The sequence below is a fragment of the Meles meles genome, chromosome 15 (genome assembly GCF_922984935.1).
Source record: "Meles meles chromosome 15, mMelMel3.1 paternal haplotype, whole genome shotgun sequence".
NCBI lineage: Eukaryota > Metazoa > Chordata > Mammalia > Carnivora > Mustelidae > Meles > Meles meles.
The window spans coordinates 23689482-23714647 of NC_060080.1; the positions used below are offsets into that span (position 1 = coordinate 23689482).

Sequence of the window (25166 nt, forward strand, 5' to 3'; positions counted from 1 at the left end):
GGGACGAAGGACTGTATGACTTTATTAGGGATGTCATAACAAAGTCCTGCAAATGGGGTGGCTTGAAATAACAGTCATTTATTCTCTCACAGTTCTGGAGGCCAGGAGCCCCAAATCAAGGCATTGGCAGAGCTATGCTCTCTTGACAGCATTAAGAGGGATCTGTCCCATGCTTTTCTCCCAGCTCTTGGTGGTTGCTGGCAATCCTCAGCAATCCTTGGTTTGTAGATATGGGACTCTAATCTCTGCCTCCATCATTACATGGTATTCATCCTATGTATTTATCTATGTCTCGTTTTCTCTTCTACTAAGGACCTAGTTATATTAGATTAAGCCCTCCTCTAATGAAGTATGGACCCGAGTTGACTATATCTGCAAAAATTCTATTTCCAAATAAGGTCACATTCACAGGTACTAGGGGTTAGGACTTCAATTTACCTTTTGGGGGGGACACCATTCAACCCATAATGGGAACCATAGTCTAGACTGCCTACAGTGCCCACATTTGGGAAGAGATGAATTAGCTGGCCTACCCGGGAGAGCCTCAATTTGGGGACATCAAGTCTCATTCTATAGCTGCCTAGATCTTGGGTATCAAACTGGACATTCAGTCTGAACATCAGGTCGTCCAGGAAATCAGAGCTGTCTCCATGGAGGGAAGACTTCATCTTTGAATTACCTTTGTGTCGTAGTAGAAAGAGCACTCTGACTTGGAGTCAGACAATCTGGGTTCAGTCTTGTCTGCTGTCCTGTTCCATCATAGGAGCTTGTTAATAAACTCCTTCGGCCCTCAATTTACATTACAGACATGGGATATAAAATAATTTCATAACAGGCTTAAGTGAGAAAGAGGTGTGAAAGAGTTTTGTCAAGTACCAATGTTTTTGTTTTTCAGTAAGTAAGAACTCTCTTCCTCCTGCTCACCTGGAGCAGAACCTTTGGTTGTATCACGTATCATATGTTGGTCTGATTCTTCCCACACCTGGAGTGGGCAAACATGAGTTCAGTGGGTGGGACACCGTCTGCTTCTGTACCTCTAGAACCAAAGGTGATCACAGCCTTCAGTGGCCTCAATCTCTTAGCCCCTGGAGCCACCGGAATGAACAGATTTTTATCTGGGTGGGTAGTGAGAGCCCAGTCCTCTAGCCAAGCTGAAAAATCAGTCTTAAGGCATCAGAGCTGATGATAAAAGAAGCAAGAAAAGGTATTTCTTTAGATGCCCCCACCTCCTTCAAAGCCTTGGGGCAGGACTGTATGGCTCTCCCCTCGTCAATGATGAAATTAGCGGCTGCCGTCCTTCAAGACAAGAAGCGAGAAAGCGCTGGAATCTGATACCAAATGCCACTGAAGAGAATATATTTTATACAACATAAAAGGCTCCAACATAAATTAGAAGAAATATGGGAAGACTTCAAAAAGGTAGGTCAAACTTTTTCCTCAAGCAGATAATTACAGACTGGGGGTGAGTAAATCTTGTTAGCCTCTCACCACCTCGTCCCTTCTCATAAAACACTGGTGAAAAGAAAGCCACACTCAATTCAGGACTGGACAGCCTGCCTGAGAGGGCCACCCGGCCACTGTCCATCATGACACCTGTGGGCAGGCTGTTGCCGCCCCCCTCTCGTTGCCCCCTTATGTGTCCCCCACTCCAGAAAACGCCTCCTGCCTCCTCCCCAGAACGCAGGCGCCAGGCTCCATGACTCAAACACCCACGTCAACTTGCTGAGACTTGGTTACTTCTCACTGTCTGAAGGACTATCCCTTCAGGCGGCAATTTTCCAGTCAAATTTCTCTGCCCAAGTTTGAGGTCTTAAAATTAATGAAGTTGTTAACATTTCTTAAAATGTCTTTCACGGCAGTTGAAAGGTGTGGATTTATCACCAGGGAGCCTGCTGGCCTCTCTGGTTCATAGACACATATGGGCTGAGCCCCTACAAATACCCTTAAGGGGACAGGAGTCTCAGCCTTCAGTGTGCTCTATGCCCCCAGGGGCACTGGCTGTGGCAGGGGGCCCAGCTAGCTGCCTACAGAGTTATTTCTCTGGCCTCTGAGCCCTGAGAGAGCAGGACTGAGTCTTACCTATGTATGTATTTGTATTCAGTCTCCAGCACCGGACCAGGCACACAGAGGTGACGGGGGAGGCAGCCAGGTCTCCACTGAATTAAATATAGTAAGATAAAAGGCTCTGAAGTCCCTTACCCTCAGTCAAGGAGTCACCAAGGCAAAATCAGTTCTCCCCCCTCCCCCCCCCCCGCCGTGACTCAATAGCAATAATGGTACTGCCTTTGGCATCTTTATCCAGCATTTGGGCAATGTGTGGCCAATGGTCTGGGTCCTCTCCTCAGCCTAGAAGGCAATTCATGAGGATTCTAGGCCACAAGGAGAATTTGAAAAGGATGCTGGGAATACTCGTGATCTACACTTTTGCCCCAAGGCAGCATGCAATGCTGCCTCATTTTACAGGCAAGAAGGGTGAGGGCCCAGTGAGAGCAAGTAGGCATACCAGGGCCAAGCCCCAGGAGACAGTTGCTAACAAACTCCCGTGGCTTTCTCCTTTCGACCTTCGACCTCCTTCTGGATGTTCCACGGAGGAGGGATGCAATGCTCTCTGTGTCAAGCAGGAGGGAGGTAGACCTGCCTTTTTTTGGACATTCTGCATTTTATAAAAGTTGTCATCCTGTGGAGATACTGAATGACTTTGAGAGAGAATTCAAAATGTTATCCAAAGACTGGTTGTATCACAAATCTGGTTACAAAGCAATAACGATACAAAGCCCCAGATTTCAATTATTTATAGACACTTGCCCTTATCACAAAATGACACTCAATGTCTGGCTCAAATAAAATCAAGAAGTAATTCTTATCTGGGATCTTCTGACAACTACTGATCTTCCTCTCCCACTAGGGAGGCTTAGAAGCAGCAGGAAACATCCCAGCAGAGTGTAATCCTCTACTGCCCTAGGGCTTTGGATGCATTTATTTTTTTAAGTTTGAAATGAAAGGTACAGTTAATATGAACCAGGACCAGCTACATTTATGCATGAGGGATCGCAGTGAGTGGGAAGATTTCTGTTAGGTTCGTTTTTAAAAGCTCGGGTCCATTGGCAGAGACTGAGTGTCAGGAATAGGTAAATATGCCCAGAAGGGAATCTAGAACTTAGTGCTATACCAGGTTCATAAATACTTAATTGAATCAGACTTCGTGAGTACGTTTCATCCCTGGAAGCCTTTTCTATTTGTTCATCATGCACAAGTCTTTATGAGTGTCTTCTACGTGATACGATAAAGTGGGGAAACAAACACATCTTAGTGCCTACCCTCATGGGATTCACTCTAGAGACATTCAAGAGAAAAAAAAATGTCTACCTAAAATACACCAACTCTTTTCCAAACCTGCTCTTTCCTCTGCAGAGGCCCAGCTTCTAGGAGCTATTAGAATGTTAGGCATTAGCACAGAGAATGAGGAAATACTACACCACATAAATATGGCCTCCTAATGGCTCCTAGACCAGGACATAGCAGGTTGAGTAGGTGGCCTCCTGGGAGCAAATCTGAATGTAAGGGAAGAATTCTGGTTTTGTGGTTAGAGAATCCACTCTGTGCCATCTTATTAAGCTCAGTTTCTACATCTGTGAAAATGCAATGAGACCTGGCCTCCTTACTTCCGAGGTGGTTGCAGAAGCACATGAGCTGAACTAATCTGTAGGAACATGTCCAAGTACCTTTAAAGAGTTACCCAAATGTAAAGGAGTCGCTTGAGGGTCCCTGGAAGACTGGTGACCTTCAGAACAACAGAAACATGCATGAGTCAGAACCCTGTGTCTAGAAACCACAGTCAAAACACAGATTAAGTATGGCGTCTCGTGATTGGTCAGGGGTATCAGGAACTCTATATACCATAAAGGCTGGGGGTTAGGACCCAGTAGCAACAAAACTGTTGGCTTCCTCTATGATAAAGAAAGCCACTGTGGGTCTGGAGAGGCCAGGTCTGGCTGGAATGTGCCCCAGTAGAAGATGGAGGACACTAAAACTCACAGTTCCCTTAATTATGAGCTGGTGATTGTACATCGCCAATAACTGTGAAAGATACACTTACCGTATCGACTGCGATGAGACAGGAAAGGAAATGAGTCTTTCATTATCCATGTCAGATTCCACGCAAAAGGATCAGGAGGAGGAGAAGACAGGCTTGTTGGTGACTCCAAGGAGCTGTGACCTGGACACAAAAACAGAAAGAACAATGACCTGTGTGCTTGAAGTGTGTCTTTTGTCACTCATATGGCTTCTAGGAGAAAGTGTATAAAGACTTTCACACCATCCACTGGAAAATCGGCGGGGGGGGGTGAGGGGGTGGGGCGGTGGTGGGGAGAAAGACTGAGCCCCTAGTAGACCGAATTGACCTCAGTACCTCAGCACACATTTTCTACCAAGGCAGCCAAATCTAAGAAGTCTGAATCTTGTGACCAACACCCTGACAGACATCTCTGGGAGATGAACTAGAAGCCAGGCTACTTAATGGCTTGGTCTAATGGCTCTTTTCAAAGTCTATTCTTCCTATAAGAATTTGTACAACTTCATAGAGAACTCCATTCATCTTGTCCAGATAATGCCTCCACTCTATTTTATGTTCAGAATCGTTACTTCATCTAATGCTGTTTGCTTGGGTTATTATTGCTTTACCAACGAGAGGGTTGAAATTGCACTCAGAAGTTATGAGATTTTGACAATTATGTTATATTTAGGGACAAAAAAGGCTGGGTGATGGGTTTTCCCCCAGCCAACAGTCCAGGCAGCCACAAAGGATTAGCAGTCTGATTTGCATGAGAGAAAGAAGGGTTGAGAGAAAAGGAGCAAAAGCAGCATCATTCCTTTGCTTAATAGTACCTCAAGTGGGTTTTGTGTGGTGAAAAGTAATTACAATATATCTACAAATCAAATGAGCACAGGTTACATACTTTTATGCAGCTCTTCCCAGGAAATCCCCAACTCAATCCCTATTTGCTAATGTTTATGGCAGGCAAAGCTTCTCCCTTGGAGAAGAAAGAGCTTTTCTGTTGAAGTTGAGAATCAGCCCTGTTTCGTAGACAGATGTGCAGCAAGAGTGAGTGTGGGGGGAAAGCGAAGGAAGGGGACTAGCTGTTCCTCTGTAGCTTCCATGGGCCTGGCCCTCTTGCTGGGCTCTTTTTTTTTTTTTAAAGATTTTATTTATTTATTTGATAGAGAGAGACCACAAGTAGATAGAGAGGCAGGCAGAGAGGGAGAGAGAGAGAGAGAGAGAGGGAAGCAGGCTCCCTGCCGAGCAGAGAGCCCAATGTGGGACTCGATCCCAGGACACTGAGATCATGACCTGAGCCAAAGGCAGCGGCTTAACCCACTGAGCCACCCAGGCGCCCTCTTGCTGGGCTCTTACTCTGCATCATCCCACATGATATTCACATTGGCTCTCTAAGATAAGCATTATTACCTCATTGTACAGATGCAACCACTGAGTCTCAGCAGAGCAAATGATGGAATCAGGAGCTGAATCCCAGTCTGCCTAGTCAAAAGGTCACGCTCCACCATGGGCGGGCTGGTTTGCTACTCAAACATAACTCTTAAGTCACCTTCAGGAGGGACTTGGTGAAGAGAAAGAGGAGGAAGAAGAGAAAGAAGAGCAGGAAATAGCAGTGGAAGCCTTTTCCCAGCCTGTCTGCTTTGTAGTTTCTTCCAGATCCCCTCCCACAGCATCTCCTCCGAGCCCTATTCTCCTGCCTCCAACCCCTCGTGAGTCTCAAACCCTCTTCACATTCTTTGGTGAAATAACTGTGCTGGGTGACCAAGGCAGCCTTGCATCTCCAGGCTTCTCCACGGTTTTGTCTGTTGGTGCCTCACTTGGGATCACATGCCCCTGCACCTAGACCAGGATGGGCATGCTACAGTCAGTCACCTTCCTGAAGGAGACATCCTTATCTCTGCCTTCCAAAGACTGCAGTTGAAAGTGCTGGCTCCCGAGTGCCTAGAAAGGGGTTTTGACTCTTTTCCTCCCACTAATCTAAAGAAATCAGAACTGAGTTGATTGGCACCCAGATCCATCTTTCTGGTAACATTTTCTACATATGATTCAGGGGACATGGGCAGAAAGGGGTCAGGAACTCTGCTGATAATTTCAGAGAGAAGCTATCTCATGTCACCCTTGTGTCAGCTCTGTTTTGTAGATGGGCAATGGGGCAGAGAGACATTAGGCCCAGGATCACACAGGTCTACTTGGGGGCAGAACTTGGGTTTATTACACTTAAAATTAATAATATGAACTGAACACATAGGGACCAGGCACTATGCTAATAAGCACTTTAAACACGTCTCACAACAACCTTGTGAATGGTACTATTACAGGTCCTCATTTTGCAGCCAGGGAAACCAAGGCTGAGGAAAGCTAGACTCCTGGACTGTGGCCACAGAGCCAGTATGCAGGAGCCTAGAGTCAACAGACTAGGTTAGCCCTATGCTACAGCCCATGTTCTTTCCACCACCCTCCTGAGCCCCCACAAACCAGTGTGGGGGTCCTGCGGCTCTCTACTGGGCTTCGGGTCCCCAGGGGGCAATGACTAAGGTCTGGGGTCACCACTGAGCATGCTCCAGAACTGGGCAACAGTGTGGGGGCCCTCTGAACTCACAACATTTACAGCCAAATCCTGCAATGACCTCTGTGTGAATAAAATTTGCATCTCTAGGTCTGAGTCATCGACATAGCTCAAGTTTTAAGTAGTTTTGGAGCATGAGGAAGATCAAGCCTAGGCAGTGTTTCCCTGCTTCCAATTGAGGTCATTTTTCTTAACCACACCGCCTGGGAATGGTACTAACTTCCTCCTGGATGAGAAGCATCAAATGGAGCGCGCTCAACTTCAAGAAGCACTTATGGATCTGTGCGTGGGCACAGAGCGGCAGATGACTTCCAATACAGATAAGGGCCAGGTTATATATTGAGGGAGAAAAAAATATCTGAAATCATTCAAAAGCAAGGGCTCTGAGGGCTGAGTCATGGCTCAGCAAGGAGCCACAGGCATCACTGTGGGTCATCCCTAAAATAACCTAAAGCATTTTCTATCCCAAAATGCCAATAAATTGGTGGCCATCTTCAGAGAGGAATAGTGGAGAAAACGAAGAAATACGGATGTTGCCCTTACAGGAACTCCTAGGATTCTTGTCTGGAATCTGGGTTTCCGTGGTTCCCAGAGGGAGACAGGTACTAATTTTTTACATGGTGGGGAGTGGGGGGTGGCAACTAAAAGGATGGGCCTCCCCAGTGGAAAAAGTAAAAACCAAGAAAAACACAGCCCACATAGATGATGTTTTTGCCAGTATCTGAAGCATAAGATACATATGAGTTCTAGCCGAAGTCCACAGAACATGCATAAATTAGAAATATAAAGGAGAAAGTACCTCTGAAGCTAACACGTGCAGGGAAGAGGATCTCTATCTTTATGCCCTCGTTCGGCCCCTGTCCTCACCCTTGGTGGCGAGGGGGGTCTCCTGGCACAGAAGCACAGATGCCATGAGACACGATCCACTGAAGCAAGAGAATGGCTTGGTTTGGGGGGCTTCCCTTTGAACATGTTAGGGTGCCGAGTGAAAGGGGCTTTGTCAGCACAAATGTATGTGGTGAAGGGGTGAGATAAGACCTGCTAGCCAAGAAGAGTGCGTCTTGGAACCTGGGAAGTGGGGTGGCAAGGAAAGGAGAGGGGAAAGCAGGAGCAAGAAGCTTCCAGGTGCCCACGTGAGGCTAGCCTGCGATGGCTGAGACCACCGGAGGAGCGAAAAGTATGGAAATGCACTCTGGGCTGAGGGCATTATTGGTTGGCTACAGGTAAGACTGTCCAAACCACTCCCCCCCAAATACCCCACAACAACTCTGAACTTTCCAGCAGCAACCGTTTAGGAGATTTCATGCTGAATACTGAATTTCATCACAGTGGTTTTACCCAGCTGACAGTGACCGAGTACTATGAATTTCACATGCCTGGACCTCACTGGAAGCTTTTGGCCAATGAACAAGGAATCTGTTTTAGCCAAGCACTTGCCTACTTATAAATTCATTCTCGCCTATCCAAAGTGCTGATTTCTAATTCTGACTTGGCACGACCACCATAGACCCCTGTTCCTAAAGCTTTAGAAACTGTGACTTTTCTTCCTTATAGAACTACTCAGTGAATTTCTCCTTGTGTGACAAATAAATCATGCTCAGAATTTTTTTAAACGCTGGTGGTCAGGGGATAGGGGTATCATTGTTTTATTACTTGACAGTTGTTGAAAGTTGGGGAGCTTGGACCTTTTCCCTTCTCCATCTAAACTCATTCTCAAAGAGATCTCAACCAGTTTCATGCCTTTAAATACCACCTGTATACTAAGGCTACTAAATATAGCTCCTGGCCCAACTTCCCTAAACAGCAACATGTATCACCAACTGCCAGTTTGAAATCACCATTTTATTGCCTGATAAGTATCTCAAACTTAACAGGTGCAAAATGACACACTTGTCTCCACTTAAACTCAGGTGCTCCCATTTCAGAAAGTGATAACAAAGCTCCTAGGATCGAACCCCGCATCAGGCTCTCTGTTCGACAGGGAGCCTGCTTCCCCCCCTCTTTCTCTGCCTGCCTTTCTGCCAACTTGTGATCTCTGTCTGTCAAATAAATACATTAAAAATAAATAAATAAATGCATGAAACCAGAGCCTTGGAGAAAAGTGCTAACTCTGACGCTTACTGGCTACTGGCCTTCATGCTAATCACATACTCTGGAAACCCCATGTCCCCAAAATGATAAGACCAAGAATAATGTATGTTCTACCAACCCTCAGGGTTTTGTAAGGGCCAGATGAGCTAATGTGGGCATGATCTATGCTTTAAATATCATTTATGCCACTCTGGAAGTTTTATGCCTCTATCTTCCTTCAGAATCCAAAATGAACGGGCGTCTTGGTTCCCTTTCTATGTCTGGGGATCTCCGATACAATGTCCAGAAACTGAAAGTGCTCCCAGAGAGCTGTTTCTGTATTCTTCACCAGTTAATTATTAACTCTACCAACTGTCCACAAACTCTACTACTCCAGATCCAGCCAGTGGCCAATATCTTTATTTCCAGTCTGTATTTTACACGTCTCACTGTGTGTCTATTTATTCCTAAGCCAATGTACATAATATGGTAAATACATCATACTAACCTCAGTATAAATAATAAAGAGCTATTTGTGTGTGATGGTTATTTATATAAATGCCCTGGGTTCCCTAGCAAGCATGTTTTACAAACCGACATCAATAAAATGTAAAAATGCTTCTATTCTAAACACTTCTTGGAACCGTTCCTGCCTTGCCTCATATGCGTTCTACTTATTTATTTTCCTTCCGACAATAAAACAATCAGTGACAGGCTGCTAGCATTCCTCCCTTATTCGAAAACACACTTAATAATGCATTCTTTTACAATGATTTTGTGTCACACAAAGCAAAGCTTAATGTGGTCAAGTGAATAGTGGTCCTGACGTCGAATGGGGGTGGTGAGCAGACCCAGCAAGGCCAGGCCGCCTGAGGGAGCGCAGTCCGCATGCACCGGGCTGAGCACCCACACCTGCTCAGCCAAAGAAACCCTCCCAGCGCATTTGCATATCTCCTGGAGTCAGTGGTGACGGTGGAGTTGTAACAGGCGGTTCACTGAGCCTGAACAACAGAGATGTGATTTTCAGAGAAAAGACAGAAAGATGTTCAGATGTGTCCTTTGTCCTGAACACTCAGACCTCCCACACCTTTGCCAGGCCTGGAAAATCAGGGGGTTGAATCAGCTGTTCACGAAGGTCCTCTCCAGCTCACACATGGCTGATTCGCCATGGTTTGCTTTCACATTTCCTTCCAGCTGGCTCTTTCAGAGATGGGACTATTAGTGTCAGGGGTAGAACGTGAATGGAACTCGGCAGCCCCCACTCCACCTTGTCCTTCTCCAGGCTCCACCCTCTCCCTGCCAGGAAGCTTCGGGTTCCTTCTTCGCAGCTCGGGTCCTGAAGCAAAAATTATCTCCCCTAATAGTCTCTTGTACTACTGAAAGCCAGAGTTTCAACACATGTGTTTTGTCTCTCCCCAACTCCAAAAGGATTCATGTATAACTGCTGAGTTCACTCAGCGGTGGATCACATTTGTCAGTTGGGAAAAGCAGGCATTAAGGAATATTAAGGGAATATAAAGGAAATTATGAGGCTGGTCCCTGCCCTTGGGGAGATGGTTACCTGCAGGGTATACTACACCCACACCAAAAAGGGCATCACAAAGGGGTTTCTGCAAAAATGGCTAAGCCGTGTAAAGTTGAAGCTTCATGCTTCTGCTACTATGTACTTTCTTGGCCCTATTTCCCACTCTATCCTTTTGCATCCTATGGTCTCTAGGACACGTCTTCAAGCTTCTGCCTAACCTGATCTCTCCCTCACACATCTCTCCTTAGCCACTGATTTCCTAAACCCTGCCCTTCCTTAAAGGTCCAAGTCAAATCTCCCCCTCTCCAAGGGTCCCCATCTTCCCCGAGCTCGGGCCCCATCAAAGCAGTTGAGCTGGAATTCAGAATGGATTAACAAACTTAGCTGAGGGGCACCTGGATGGCTCAGTTGGGTAGGCATCTGCCTTCAGCTTAGGTTGTGATTTCAGGGTCCTGGGACCAAGCCCCATGTTGGGTTTTCTGCTCAGCAGGAAGTCTGCTTCTTCCTATTCCTCTGCCCCTTCCCCCTGCTCATGCACACTCTCTCACTCTCTCTCAAATAAGTAAATAAAATCTTTAAAAAAAAAAAAAAACAACCCCAAACTCAACTGGTCCCTCCTGCCTCATTGACCACCAAGACTTATTGCCATTCAGAATAGTGGCGTTTACATCCTTTATCAAATGTTGTCCAAACTTCCTTCATTGCCCATGACAACAGAAGATAATATGTTATTTTCACTCACAGATCTCAAGCTCACAGATTTAGAAGAAATTAGTGAAAACTCAAAAGGGCTGTTGTTCAGTCATATGGAGGACATTCTTCCTAGGGTCAAGATTAGGGTCAAATAAGGGGCGTAGACCCCAGGTAGCTCACAATCAGTTCCAATACCACGTTTATGTAGGCCACCCACCACTGACTCCTAATTCACGGCCAAAGCCAGATAATGATGGCCCTATGACCTTTGATGCTGCCCCTTCAGAATTCATGTTCTAAGCTGCAACATTTTGACCTATCTAGAGATGACCTCAGTGCCCCAAGCAAGTGCTCATGATAGGCCTGTGAGCCCCAGAGTACCTTCTCTTGTCCTGCAATCCCTGTTCCAAGTACAGTTAGTCCCTGGTCCTACCAGTCTCTTCAGGGTGGACTCATTGGCTTTTGATAACAGAGGAAGACCAACTGGCATTTGTACAACCCACAAGAGTAACAGAGAGGGTATCGTTCTCCAGATAGCCTGATTCTTCACACACACATGCACGCACACACATACACACATCCCAACCTCACAGGGCAACCTGATTATCTGTTCCAGGTCCATTTCTTTGGTTTGCCTGTATTCTACTCTTTATGAAATTTACTGCACTGTGATCTCAAGCCTATTTTCTTCCCCCCCAAAATACACTGAGTAGAATAATAATCAAAAGGAAGACTTTGAACTGCCACCAGGCCTTTCATCTTGTGATCTCAGAGAGCTTCACCAGGCACTACATAATTAATGTACCACAAGTGACACAAAGACCAGGCAGCCTGGAAAACCAAGTCCATCCGTGAAAGAGTATGTGGAATGAGGGTTGCTGTGGGGACAAAGACCAACCAGTGGGCCCAGTAGTCCCTGGGTAGGTTGAACAGGAAGCAACAAACTATCTAGGAACAACTGGCTCTTCTCTTGACCTGCTATTTCAAGCTGGGAAGGGACAGTTTCCGGGGTAACCTCTGAAGAGGTTATGGCATGGCCCCCTTTCATAAGAAGAGGTAAGCTCCAGCAAAGGAAGAGGATCCCTTCGCAATTTTTTTTTAAATGTTTATTTATTTGAGGGAGAAAGTGTGAAAGGAGGAGCAGAGGGAGAGGGAGAGAAACAGACTCCACTGAGCGTGGGGCCCAACACGGGGCTCGGTCTCACGACCCTGAGATCACAGACATGAGCTGAAACCAAGGGTCGATGCTTAACCAACTGAGCCACCCAGGTGCCCCCAGGGGACTGGATATTAACTACTTACACAATCACTGTGATTTCTGACTCACAGATGCCTTTTGGAGTTGTTCATCTCATCATCCTGACAACGGTCCTGTTAGTTACCCTTTTTTACAGATCAGAAGATTCAGGCTCAGAAAATACAACTGCCCTATGCAAGGTCGCATAGCTAGTATCGGGACAGAACATAGGACTGAGGACCCCTGATATATGGACTAACCAGAAATGCCACTCTAAACCCCCTGCCAATGATGTTGATTGCCCCAGAGAACAGCGACATTGAGTTAAACACAGCAGAAAGCCTGATCAGATCGCAGATGCCTACAGCATTCTCCTGAGGATGACAGATTCCCTTCAGGTCAACCAGGAAGGTGACCTAGAAACACACACCTTCAGTCAGGACAGCCAACTCTCCAGGGCCTCAAGCTACACCTGCACTGTTTCCATGGCAACCACCCCAGGTCTGGTGCTTGGCCCTTGAGATGGGGCTTGGCTGGTCCAGGGAGAAGATGATTGGGATGGGGGAAGGAAAGGGGCAGAACACTTTCTACTAACTTCCAGTCCTTTCAATCTCTCTTTATCTACTTGTCACCTTCTCATTTCAGGAAAGAGTCTATCCTCCAGGAAACTGCACTTCAAATACCATTTCTCAGAACAAAGACCTCTCACCCATGGCTGGACTCATTTCTAGAGAATGGAAGCAGAATGCTTGAACAGGCTGGTGTGCTAAATAGAGACCCAGGTTTCTGGGAGCAGTGATGTTACTGTGCGACCTTGGGTAAGCTACTTAACCTTTTTGAAGCTTTGTTTCTCTGCATAAAAAACAGAGCTCATCTTGCTTTTCCATCCAACTTTAGGGACGTTCTGAGAATTAATGAGACGTATGTACAAAGCCCTCAGGCTCTTTTGAAGAAAGACAAACTAGAAATCCTTGGGCTGTTACCAAGGGGCATTGTCATAATGACACACTTTAAAACGTATTTCACTTGTACTACTAAAATAAACTCAACTTGTATTAAAATAGATAGGCCAATAGCCTAATTTGCTTCTCCCTATTCTGATGCTGCACTTCTTTTTGGCTTCCATTCATCTTGCACTGCAAACAACTGTGGTCAGAGTTACCCTTGACCCCTGTGCAGAAACCCAGGGTGAGAGCCGGCAAGGGCTCTAAAGACTATTTGTCTATGTCTTCCCATTACATATCCGAGGAAGCTGAAACAGAGGAAAGGCCAATGGTTTACCCAGGGTCATCTCACTCATAAAAAATCAAGAACCTGGTCTTCTGACCCTTCATTCTGTGTCTCACCCAACCACAGGAGAAGGTAATAAAGAAAGAAGGAGGAGAAAGACATAGGGGGACAGGTACTTTTGTTCTTTAAACCTTTAAACTACTATTCTCTTCAGTACTCTGGGATGAAAAAGAAACTAAGGGAAAAAAAACAGTTCTTTGTGTATATACCTATTAGGCATGCCAGCCCCATACTGGTGCTTTACAACAATTGTCCCATGTAAATCCTACAATTTTCTGAATGGGGGATTATTATCCTCATTTATAATGAGGGACCTGATGCTCAAAGAAGTTAAGTAACTTGGCCAAGGTCCTACAGTGGAAAAGAATGGAACTAAGATTAATTCATTCATTCAATGAATATTTATTGAGCATCTCTTATGTTACAAACTCTGCCCTTGGCAGACAGGATGCCGTAGTGAGCAGAATTAGGGGTTACCCTCTTGGAGTGTATAGGCTGAAGAGCTCAGAGTTGGGGGTGCGGGCTGCAGACAGCAGTCCAACCACCTCACAAATCCTTGTAATGTCTCAACATTGACATATGTTGTGAAGGAGAGATGAGACATGGCCCTATGAGAATGTGTAAAATAGAGACTGGATTTCAGCCTTAAGGCCTGGGTAGGATTACCTAAGAAATTGATGCTTGCGTTGGGGACCTAAAGTGGATGAGCAGAGTTGGCCAGTTAAAGGGAGTGGGATGGGGAAGGAGGCCAGACTGGGAAGGGGTCTGTTTGAGCCCAAGTGTGTCTCAGTACAAAGTACCCGCTCCTTAGTCCCCACCAAGATGGGGGAGGTGTTGCTGAGGACTCCTGCCATAAGGACCAACCAGCAATGGCACAGTCCAACTCGGAAACCTCTTGGAGATGATGTTGATTGTCCAGGAGAACAGGGACGTTGAGTCACACACAGAAGACAAACTGATTAGAACATTTTCCTAACTGAGGGCAAGGCTTCCCTCAGGTCAACCAGGAAGGTCACTTAGAAACATATGCTTTCAGTCTATGAAGCTGGATCTCCATGACCTGAAGCTCAGCCAGCACCGTTTCCATGGAGACCACCATTAGGCCTGATGTCTTTCCCATAGATGGGGCTTTGACTGGACCAGGGGAAGGACACACAGGGTGAAATTTGTCAGAAGGTGGCAGTCTGATGGTGGATGTGCTGAGGAGGAAACCCCAGGGGATTAGACCCACAGAATCCAAGCACAATGCCATAAACCAAAGGGAAAGGCTGGGCCCTAGTATCTGGATTCCAGGCTTTCTCCCTACAGGAAGCTTGGCCAACAAGCTGAGCATCAGAAAAAAGGCAGAAGGATCATCAAGAGGACAGAGTAGTCCTGCCAATGGGGAAGAGCCATTCTGTGGCAGTTCCAAGTAACCTTCCTGCCAATGGGGAAGAGCCATTCTGTGGCAGTTCCAAGTAACCTTCCTGGTTGACCCTATAGAAGATGCTACAGATACCTGTGATCTGATCAGTCTCGCTTCTGTGTGTAACTCAATGTCCCTGTTCTCCAGGACAATTGACAGCATCTCCAAGAGGTTCCAAGTTGGACCGTGCCATTGCTGGTTGGTCCTTATGGCAGGGGTCCTCAGCAACACCTCCCCCATCTTGCTGGGGACTAAGGAGCAGGTACTCTGGACTGAGACACACTTGGGCTCAAACAGACCCCTTCCCAATCTGGCCTCCCTCCCCATCCCACTCCCTTTAACTGGCTAACTCTGCTCATCCACTTTAGGTCCCCAGCTCAAATATCAGTTTCTCAGGCAATCCTACCCTGGTCTTAAGGATGATATCAAATGAAGACAACACCAAGTTGTTACAGGTTTGAGCACTGAATTAATTACCTTCTGGAAAAGCAAAGGCATGATGCTGCCCCTGGGACACTCTTGCAGCCCTCTAGCTCCTGGTGATGAACCTGTGTTTGCTTTCCCCCCACCAGGGCCCAGGCCAACACCACCAAAGCCTTTCCTTCTCACTACCAAGTTTTATTTTGCTTGAAACATTAGGTGAAGAGAGAAAGAAGCGGGGGCAGCAGGAAGAAAGAGAAAAGGAGAGGGAGGAAGGTGAGGGAAGAGACAGCGAAGAGACTAACAATGAGGAGTGAGCAGAAACAAAGAGAAGAGGAGTGAAGAGGGAGAAGGGAAATCATCTGGTATTTTTCACCATTGGAAGTTACCGAGAAAAGTTATTCAAAGTACCACTGTAAAAAGGCCATAAAACACCTTGGGGAAAACATGAAAGTCATGCCGCCACCATACAGATGAGCACCCTGGAATTAGCTGCCAGAGAAATGTCGGAAAAGAGGAAATTCAATGGCCCACACGGCTGCCTCCACCCTCTCCCTCCCGGCTCCCACCCCCTCTGAACAGCCTGGCTCGAGAGCAAAGGCAGTAATTTGGAGCCAGCAAGTGTGAAGGAATGTCGGAGCTGCTATTTGCCTTCACGAAGCACATCTTGAGTGCATCTATTAGAAATATATTTTAAAATACACTTTCAGTTTCACTATAGAAAATCTGAAAAAGTCAGGAAGTTCGAAGGAAGAAAAGAAGTCTGACTGGTGTTAACACTTTCTGGCATGTTATTCTGGGACTCAGTTTTTGCACACTTGGTTTTCACACTTCGAACATTTGGCTTAAGGTCTGTTCAGAAGGGCAGGAGAGATTCCTCTCTCCACCCATGAGATCTCTGTTTGCAGGGCTGAGAGGAGTCATTCTCTGGAACCATCTGGGCAGCGGGGGGCAACACCCGGGGGCTAACACCTTGAAGCACACAGGCTAAAACCATGGAAGCTCTAGAGGCTCCCAGCCCAGAGCAGGGTCCTACAGCCAAAGGCAACAGAGGCTCAGAGGGAGTAAAGGCCCATCTTCAGCAGGGAGGTGAGGCCTTGGCCTGGGCAGAGATGGCAGCAGGGGATGCAGAGAGACCCAGGGGGCAGGGACCTTGGTGTGTACCCTCAGCATCCTGGGCAGAGAAGCGAGGAACTTCTGCTCTTGCAAATGCCTTATAGAAGTTCCAAGAACCACAGACATAGCAAATGTGTGATGTCAGTGCTGGAACCTAAGTAATAGACGTGAAACATTGATCTCATGACATGGGAGAGATTTAAAAATAAGTGGAATTTTTAAGAAAAGTGGAATTCCATCCCAATCTCGAAGGGACAGCCAATGATGGTAAACTGGAGATGGAGTCCTATCTCCTGGTGGCCAGTGGCCCTCAATGGTCCCATAAGATAATAAAAAATAATACCAATTTACAGAGAAGGAAAACGAAAATCAGATGCTTCCTAACCTTTTTACACATCGTGACACACAGAGAAAATGATATTTACATGGCCCACTGGGGTACGCAGAAGAGGGTACCAGTAGTTAGAGGCAAGTGGCCCAAGGGCTTCAGCCTCTCCTCCATCTGATTCAGCATCCGTGAGTGGAATCTCTGCACAACGGCTGGCTCTCGGCAGCCATGCATGACCACGGTGCTACTGGGGAAGGAAGCTCTGGGCTGAGCGACAAGGCCAGAGTCACGCTGTGAGAAGTGACATGGAATGCTATCACTCTGCACCTTGCCCCTGGGACATCCCAGAGTAGAGACAGAGCTATTAGCCACAGAGGAACTCCCGGGCTTCCCCTGTGGGCAGTCAGGGAAAGAACAGGTGAGTCCAAAGCCATGTCATCATCACACAGGGCAGGTGGTTCGAGGGAATAGGGGTCCTGAAACGGATCTGAAGGGGCCATAGAAAGTTCCCTTCAAGCACTTTTAACTGCTGAGATGCTTCTAAAAAACAAATAGGAGGTAAACTCAGTTCCTTCCTCTACTGTGGGAAATTCAGAAAATAATTTCACGGGATGGTTATTGAATGGCCAAAAAGTAATGATTACAAATGATGGCGTTAACTGCTGTATGTGGCCTCATCTGTCATCATTCCAGAGCCCAATCGGGGGCCTCATCAGGGTTAGTGGCTCATCATGACAGATGGTATTTGCCGACCAAGACGGCTGGGCTCCATCCCTTGCCCCTTCAATCATAGTGGCAGGAAGAACCATCTAAGGTTTGAGCATAAACCCTGAGAAATTGCTTTCGGCAGTGAGTCCGGGAGTGGCTTCCAAGATAATGGACTCTTTTTCTGCAAGTGGTAGTCTGTCTCCACCAAACCTCCCAGGTCTGGCTGTCACTGGGGAGTGGGGGCTGCCCTGGGACATGATGGCGGCCAGGAGCAGGTGTGTGAGAAACTCAACATTCTAGCCTGCTGAGTAAAAGGTCATCCTCAACACAAGTAGTTTACACTGGTGTAGTGTCTACACAACATGAACCCCCTGGATGGAAAATGAAAGTATTTCCTCAGTTCTCTGAATATCTCCAAACGTTAACCAGAAACGTCCATTCTTGTCAAGATAATGTGCATGCCCTCTACCAATCCCGCCCAAGAGAAGCAGTCAGGACTGAGCATTAGAAGCGTCTGGAGCAGATGAATGAAACATGAGCTACATGGACAATACTACTTGCGTCACTATAATTCGTGTATGTAGAGCAAGCCTGACTTCTAGCGAGGTTCCAGCAGTGACTGGGAAAGGTGCAGTAGGAAGATGAACGTCATCCCCTGCTAATAGCTTGCACTCAGCAACGGACCAGCAGTGGGTGGGGAGAGACCTCACTTTTACCCGGGCCTTGCACTGCACACAGGATAAACCTCTGCCCCTCCCTTTTTATTTTTATTTTTTTATTTCTTGTACAGAACGCATCCAGAGACTTCTGGAATATTCACATGCATGAATACTGCTGAAGTATATCATTACTTCTATAAAACGCATTGTCACAATATGCAGAAAACAACAAATCATTTGCTGAGTGGGGACCACACCCAGCCTAATAGTGTGAGACTTTCAAAGTCTTATCTCAGCAGAATGACAATTTATTATATATCACGGAATTTGGAATCACTTGCAAATCGTGTAAATTGTGACTATTTCATCTGCCACCACTGAGAAGTTGCTGCAGTCAGAATAAGAAAGTGAAGGGATACAACCAGATACAAAAGTCACCTCTCTAGGTCCTGGGGGGTTCTCTGGGGCAGGGGACACTTGGATTCCAGACTCTGCAACAGGCAGCGGGGAAGGGAGAACTGTTTATCACACAAGCCAGAAGACCCATCTGTGGCTTCCCCACTTCCCAGGTCTGTAGATGTGTGCAGTTTTCCTGTCCAAGGTACATAGCAGTTATAACCTTGCTAGGTCGAACTCACCCTTGAGGTGAAAAGGCTTGAGCAAGGCATGTTTGCAAGATTGCTAATTGTTAGCGGGGTCCCAAAGATAAAGGCACTGAGATCTTTGCCCTCTGGAGTGGATAGAGGCAGGTAAGATAGAAGACCAAAAGAGAAAGTTTCTGGAATGTGATGCTGTCTGCTGGCCAAGAGCAAGAAGGAAGCTAGAGGGGCGCCTGGGTGACTCAGTTCTCGTTAAGCGTCTGCCTTTGGCTCAGGCCATGATCCCAGGGTCCTGGGATCAAGCCCTGCATCGGGCTCTCTGCTCGGTGAGAAGCCTGCTTCTCCCTCTCCCACTCCCCCTGCTTGTGTTCCCTCTCTCACTGTGTCTCTCTCTGTCAAATAAATGAATAAAATCTAAAAAAAAATAAAAAGAAGGAAGCTAGAATGAGCAGAAGGATACCCACTCCCAAAGCAAACAGGAGAGTGTGACTCTAAAAAGAAACATATACGTTTGGCTGGTGGGACCCCTGTCCTGCGGGCACTGATGAGTGACCTTGCTGGGCTCCTAGGAAGTCACTCAGGGAGTACAAGCTGAATCAGGGAAGAGAAAATCCAATGTCACCCCACCAGAATGAAATGGCAGCCAGAGCTTCCTCCCGTTTGATTTATCCTTGTTTATAGAGATATGTGGTAGAAGAGGATGGTTTATAAAAGGGGCTCAAAAATTAGATTAGGAAGAGGAGGCCAGATGGGGAATCCCAGATAGTGCCGTATCATCTTGGAGTTTAGATCCTGGGCTTAGACAGGAGGCTGGCCTGAAATCAGCTGATAGCTCCAACATCTACTGCCACAGGGGTGACCTCGGGCATGCTATTTGACTTCTCTAAGCTCCATTGTTCTTGTCTGTGATGTGGGACAGTAACAGAACAAGCATTATGTGCCTGTCTTGGGGATGCCACAAGAGAGTACCTCTGAGTCACGTGGCACAATGCCTAACCCACAGTACGTGTTCAGTAAATGTTATTTATATATTATATAATGTATTATTATTATTATAAATAAAGGAAATGCTGGACAAACTTTGGGCCCAGCCATTAAGAGATCTGAGTTCTGAAATTTCAGGGAAGAGTCCATATCATCCCTAGAAAGGAGAACAAGAGTTCTGTGGGCCGTGGGGAAAGATGTGGAATCCAGAAACAGCCACAGGGGTGTGTAGGCAATGACAAAGGTGGGTTGAAGGGGCTGCCTCCGGAAAAAGTGGCCATGGGAGCTGGGGCGTGCAGATTGGCCAGAATCCAAGAGGCCAGCCGCGGAGGCCTGAGCTGGGAGATCTGGTACTTCCGAAGGTGGGGAGTGCTCGATACACTGTCAGTCTGGGAGCCAGGAGAGCAGAAATTAGGTGACTGAGGAAAGAACTCAGGCACGGAAAAGCAAGTCAAGTACCCAGTTAGGAGGGAGAGGCGGACAACAAGCCAAGGAACTGGGTGGAGACCTAACACAGGGCCCCAGCATCAGCCTCCCTCTGACCCTGTCCCAGACTCGCTGACCGAGCCGTCTGTACTCCTTACAGTCACTCCCCTTGCCCACACTCGAACCCAGATGAAAGGTGCTGCCAGCAATCTCTATCACACCCCCAGAGACGCCGAGCAATCATGGAGATTTTACATTGTACCAGAGATGGGAGGATGGCTAATGTTCCCAGATTTTTTTTAATGGGAAAAAGGGATGGAGTTCGGGGACCTTATTAGACTTCTAAGTTTAATAATGCTCCCTGGCACAATTCTAAAATAGATACTTAACCAGATGGCTTGGAAACCTTTAGAAACATACACGGATCATAGGGAGATAGAACTAGTTCAGTAGGAATAAGACAGGATCTGACTAAGGACAATATACTTACTATCAAAAGACTAACACAGCCCCCCTCACCCCCACCAAAAAGGAAAATAAGTACAAAATGAAGACCCCTATAAAATAAATAGAACCTGATCTCGTCCTTTCCCTACTACACCCCCCCCCACATACTCACATGCAGAAATTCAAATGGCTAATAAATATTTGACAAAAGTTCAACTCCAATAGTAATCAGAAGGAAGCAAATTAAAATACCAAGATGTGGGGTGCCTGAGTGGCTCAGTTGGTTAAGCATTTGCTTTTGTGGGCAGATGTGGGGTGCCTGAGTGGCTCACTTGGTTAGCCACTTGGGACCCCCGGTTAAGCATCCCAGGGTCCTGGGATGGAGCCCTGAGTTGGGCTCCCTGCTGAGCAGGGAGTCTGCTTCTCCCTCTGCCCCTCCCTGCCCTGTTCATGCTCTCTCTCTCTTCTCTCTCTCAAATAAATAAATATTTCATTTTAAAAAACACCAAAATGCTTTTCAGTTATTAAGTCATAAAATATTTTTATTTTTATTTATTTATTTTTTAAGATTTTCTGTATTTATGTGACAGAGAGAAACACAGTGAGAGAGGGAACACAAGCAGGGGGAGTGGGAGAGGGAGAAGCAGGATTCCCGCCGAGCAGGGAGCCTGAATATGGAGCTCGATCCCAGGACTCTGGGATCATGACCTGAGCTGAAGGCAGACGCTTAACAACTGAGCCACCCAGGTGCCCCTCAAAAATATTTTTAAATAATTTTTAGGAATGTAGATGGTTTAAATTCATTTAAATTAATTTAAAATAGATGTCAAAATGATCATGCTCAATAAAGATGAGGGGCAATGAGACAGATAATTTTACACACCCCTGACAGGAGTAAAAATTATAATTGTGATTGTTATCTGTAATGATAATGTTATGATAGCTAACACTGAGTGCTTACTGTGTGTAAAGCCCCATAAACATGCATCATTTTATTTATCACAGCAACCCTATGAAATAGATATTGAGAAGCTTGTTTTGCACATGAAGAAATTAAGAGGATATTTTCAAATTCCGATGCTCACCTACTGTCAACTGATAGAGGAAGGATTCACAGGGAGACGATGAGAGAAGTGAAAATGTCCTACAGGTGACTCAGGTCTGGGCATGACGATCTCTCTGCTGAGAATAACAACACTGCACCACGCTGGAAGTGAGTGTAGGTAAGCAATTTTGGTAATATTTAGAACATTATGTGTGTGCATACCACTGACTTTGATTCTAGTCTAAGAAAACATTCTAATGTTATATAAAATGTTTGTGAACAACTACACTCCACAGTGATTTTATAACAGTAAATGTTATCTCAATTGGAAACAGATTATCTAGCATTAGGTGGAATGATTAAGAAAATAATAGTAGTGGTAATGGTAATAATAATAATAACTTTTATTGCTTGCTAATTATGTGCCAGATATTAGTTTAAGCTTTACTTGATTTCCCATGTATTCCTTATAGAAACTTGAAAAGATAGTAGATTATAATTACCTCTTTTGCAAGTAAGGAAACTGAGCCACGGAAAAGTAATTTGCCTGGCATCACAGACTAACCCATGGCAGCATCAGGACTGGGAACCCACACAATCTTACTCCAGAGTATTCACTATTAATCATCAAATCCTATATATTTAATCAATTTCCATGATGGACTATTATGGAGCCATTACAGGTAATGTTTTCAAAGAGTTGTTCATAACATAAGGAAATATTTACATTATATGCTTGGAAAATTGCATATATCGTATGATCTCAGCTATATAAAAAATATACAAAGAAAATGCCTGAAAGGAAAACACCAATTAACAGTAATTGTCTTCGAATGGTCCGGTCATGAGTCATTTATTTCCTTCTTTACACTTTTCCAAATATTTCTAATTTACTGAAATAAGCATGGACCTTTTTTTTTTTTTTTTTTGGGTAAATCCAGGGTGGGGGAAAAAAAGGAAATCATACTCAGGCCAAATTATTTTATTAAAAATTTTTTTGATAATGTATTTTAAAATTTGACTAAGGTAACTTATATTTAGTACATTAAGAAAGGGAACACATTTAACATAAAATGTCTATAATTATTTATTAATAGAACAATGTTTCCTATATGAAATAAATAAAAGAGGAACAAGACAAGATTAAGGCTTATGCACTCTTGAATTTCTACTCCCTTTACCCCAATATCTCTAACACAGTGCCTTATGCAGTGTTAACTTTTGGCAAATATTTGCAAGATGAGTGACCTTATTTTTTTCAACACTCTTTAAAAAATCAGTAAAACATGGAAGAATGAATTCTTACTGAATTTGTACTGATAATTGGTGCAACAGAAAACAGAGTCAAAATTTGAAATTATCTAAGCCAAATTCGGATGAAATGTAATATTCATTAAACTTTCAAAGTTATCCATTGTTTATGTATCAAAAGTCTAAAATAAGTTACTAATTTGCTGATGTGATTCCAAAAACATCCAAAGGAAATATCTAAGAATGTACACAAAGACTTAGCCCCAGTGATGCTCCTGGTAACCCCTAAAGATGAAAAACAATTACATCTGTAACACTACATGATACGTTGAATATACTGTGGGCATCCTTAAAATAGAATATTATCTAGTAAAACGATGTTGTAGGAATTTATTTATTGATGTAGATATTTTTGTGAAGATAAAACAGTATGATCCTACTTTGGTTAAAATACATAACTGGTAAAAAGCTAGAGAGAAATGCATGGAACACATTGGAAGGCTATAAGTAAAATGTTAGCAGCAGATATTTTTACACGGTGTAATTATGGGTAGCTTTGTTTTATTTTTTTCATAATGCTCCATCAAAGATTTTTAAAATGTAAAAATATCTTCTATAACAACTACAGAATGTGTTTTGGGGAATTGGTGCTGGTTTTACAACATTTCACATTAAAAAAAGGTAGAGGGCTCTGAATGTATGATTGCCCTAAGCCTTTACCTCAGCAATACCGTATGGCAGCTAAAAAGACATTAATTCCAATCTTAAGTGACACCACTAGTAGCAAAACCTCCAGACTATAGGCAGCAGTGACTCCCTTGGGCTCTGCGGTGGGCAAGCACACTGATAATATTGCATTCACTTCTTGCATTATCTTAGAAAAAGAACTGACAAACCAGGGAGTCCAGAGCAAAACAAGCAGGTGGCAGGGACATCTGCTATGAGCAAGGTTTGCCTGGAAAAGAAGAGTCTACTGGGAGACATTCCATCTACCATCCCTCCCAACCTGGTGTCTGTTTTCATTTACATAATCTTCCCCATGTTTCTACCACCAGGAAACGTCCTGGGCTAGTTCCCCAGAATGACATAGTATGTCTGCATGGAGGGTGGGAAATGGTGGAGCTGGAGTTGGAGGGTGGTTTCGCAGGAAAAGGAAGGTCATGACAAGAGTAACTGAGCTAAAGAAAGAAGAAGAAAGACAAGCACAAGAAGGGGAAAGGGTAAAAATGCAAACTTGGTGAACCTACTGAGAACCTCAAAACTCTGCTCCTGGCATGGGAGGAGGTGACAAGTGGAGAGATGGTTGGCAACGGCAAGGAAGCTTCCTCAGTAGGTTTTAAAATGGCGCAGGTTAGGGAGGAGCTCATGTTTTATTATACTTCTCCACTTATTCATCAAACACTACTAGAGCACTTGGGCACTGCAGATATACAACTAGTTTCACACCCAAAGGACCTTGGCCCTCATAGAGACTGGAGCCATTGACAAAAGAAAAAGAACAACTGGTCCAGTGAAGATTGCAAAGTTGGAGAGCTCTAAGCTCACCTGTCCCATGGATATACATATATAACACCTTTATCAGTGTAAGCAACCCATAACATGAACCCAAACCTGGCAGAACAGACCTCCATAACTACATGTAGAGAAGAGGCCACATCTAAGAGGATAGTAAGAGCAGAGAGATGGTCAGGAGCCAAATAGACCCACAGAACTCTCCATAGAATGGAGGGATGCTATGGGTATAAAGAGGGGGAAAAAGAGACCCTCACCCCAGCCACCCCAGGCACAGGGATACCACAGGGGAAAGACAAATCTCTATAACACATGGGACCCACTAGGGCCAAATTTCATGAGTTCTTACAATCAGCAGTGCTTAATACCTAGAACTTTCAAAATCAGCTGGCTCCACTCAGAGAGAGCTGGGAGGGCAATAGGAAACTGAGTCCCCACCCTTGAAGAGACTGCACAAGAAACAACACCATTGAGATATAGCATGGAAGCAGAAGTTTGAAAAATGCCTGAGGTATATGGGAGGACAATTTAGTAATGAATCTCAGAGCATGTGCTAGAGGGGCAGGGATCATTGGGAGATGTCCCCAGGAACAAAAGAGCTGTCCGGGGCCATTTCCGTCTGCTGTGCTCCAGCTTACACACACAGATACCTGTAGGAACCAGCATGGCACCAACACTCACTACCTAACTTGAAAACAGCACACCCCACCCCCTCCAGCCCAAACCTCTGCTCCAGGTCTCCTCCTACAGTATACCTACATGAGCTTGATAACATTGTTGTCCCGCCCCTGCATTCACCTGTAGACCTGCCCCTTCCAATAAGCTCTTGGC

At 45.3% G+C, this 25166-nt stretch overlaps 1 protein-coding gene across 1 annotated transcript in view; it reads right to left on the bottom strand.

Moving 5' to 3' along the window:
* ALK (ALK receptor tyrosine kinase) overlaps window positions 1–25166 on the bottom strand; it is a 680782-nt gene that overhangs the window by 476612 nt on the left and 179004 nt on the right. The window contains exon 2 of the mRNA XM_045978692.1: window positions 4097–4216. Within this exon, the coding sequence (XP_045834648.1) occupies window positions 4097–4216 (120 nt within the window). The remainder of the gene's footprint in view (window positions 1–4096; window positions 4217–25166) is intronic.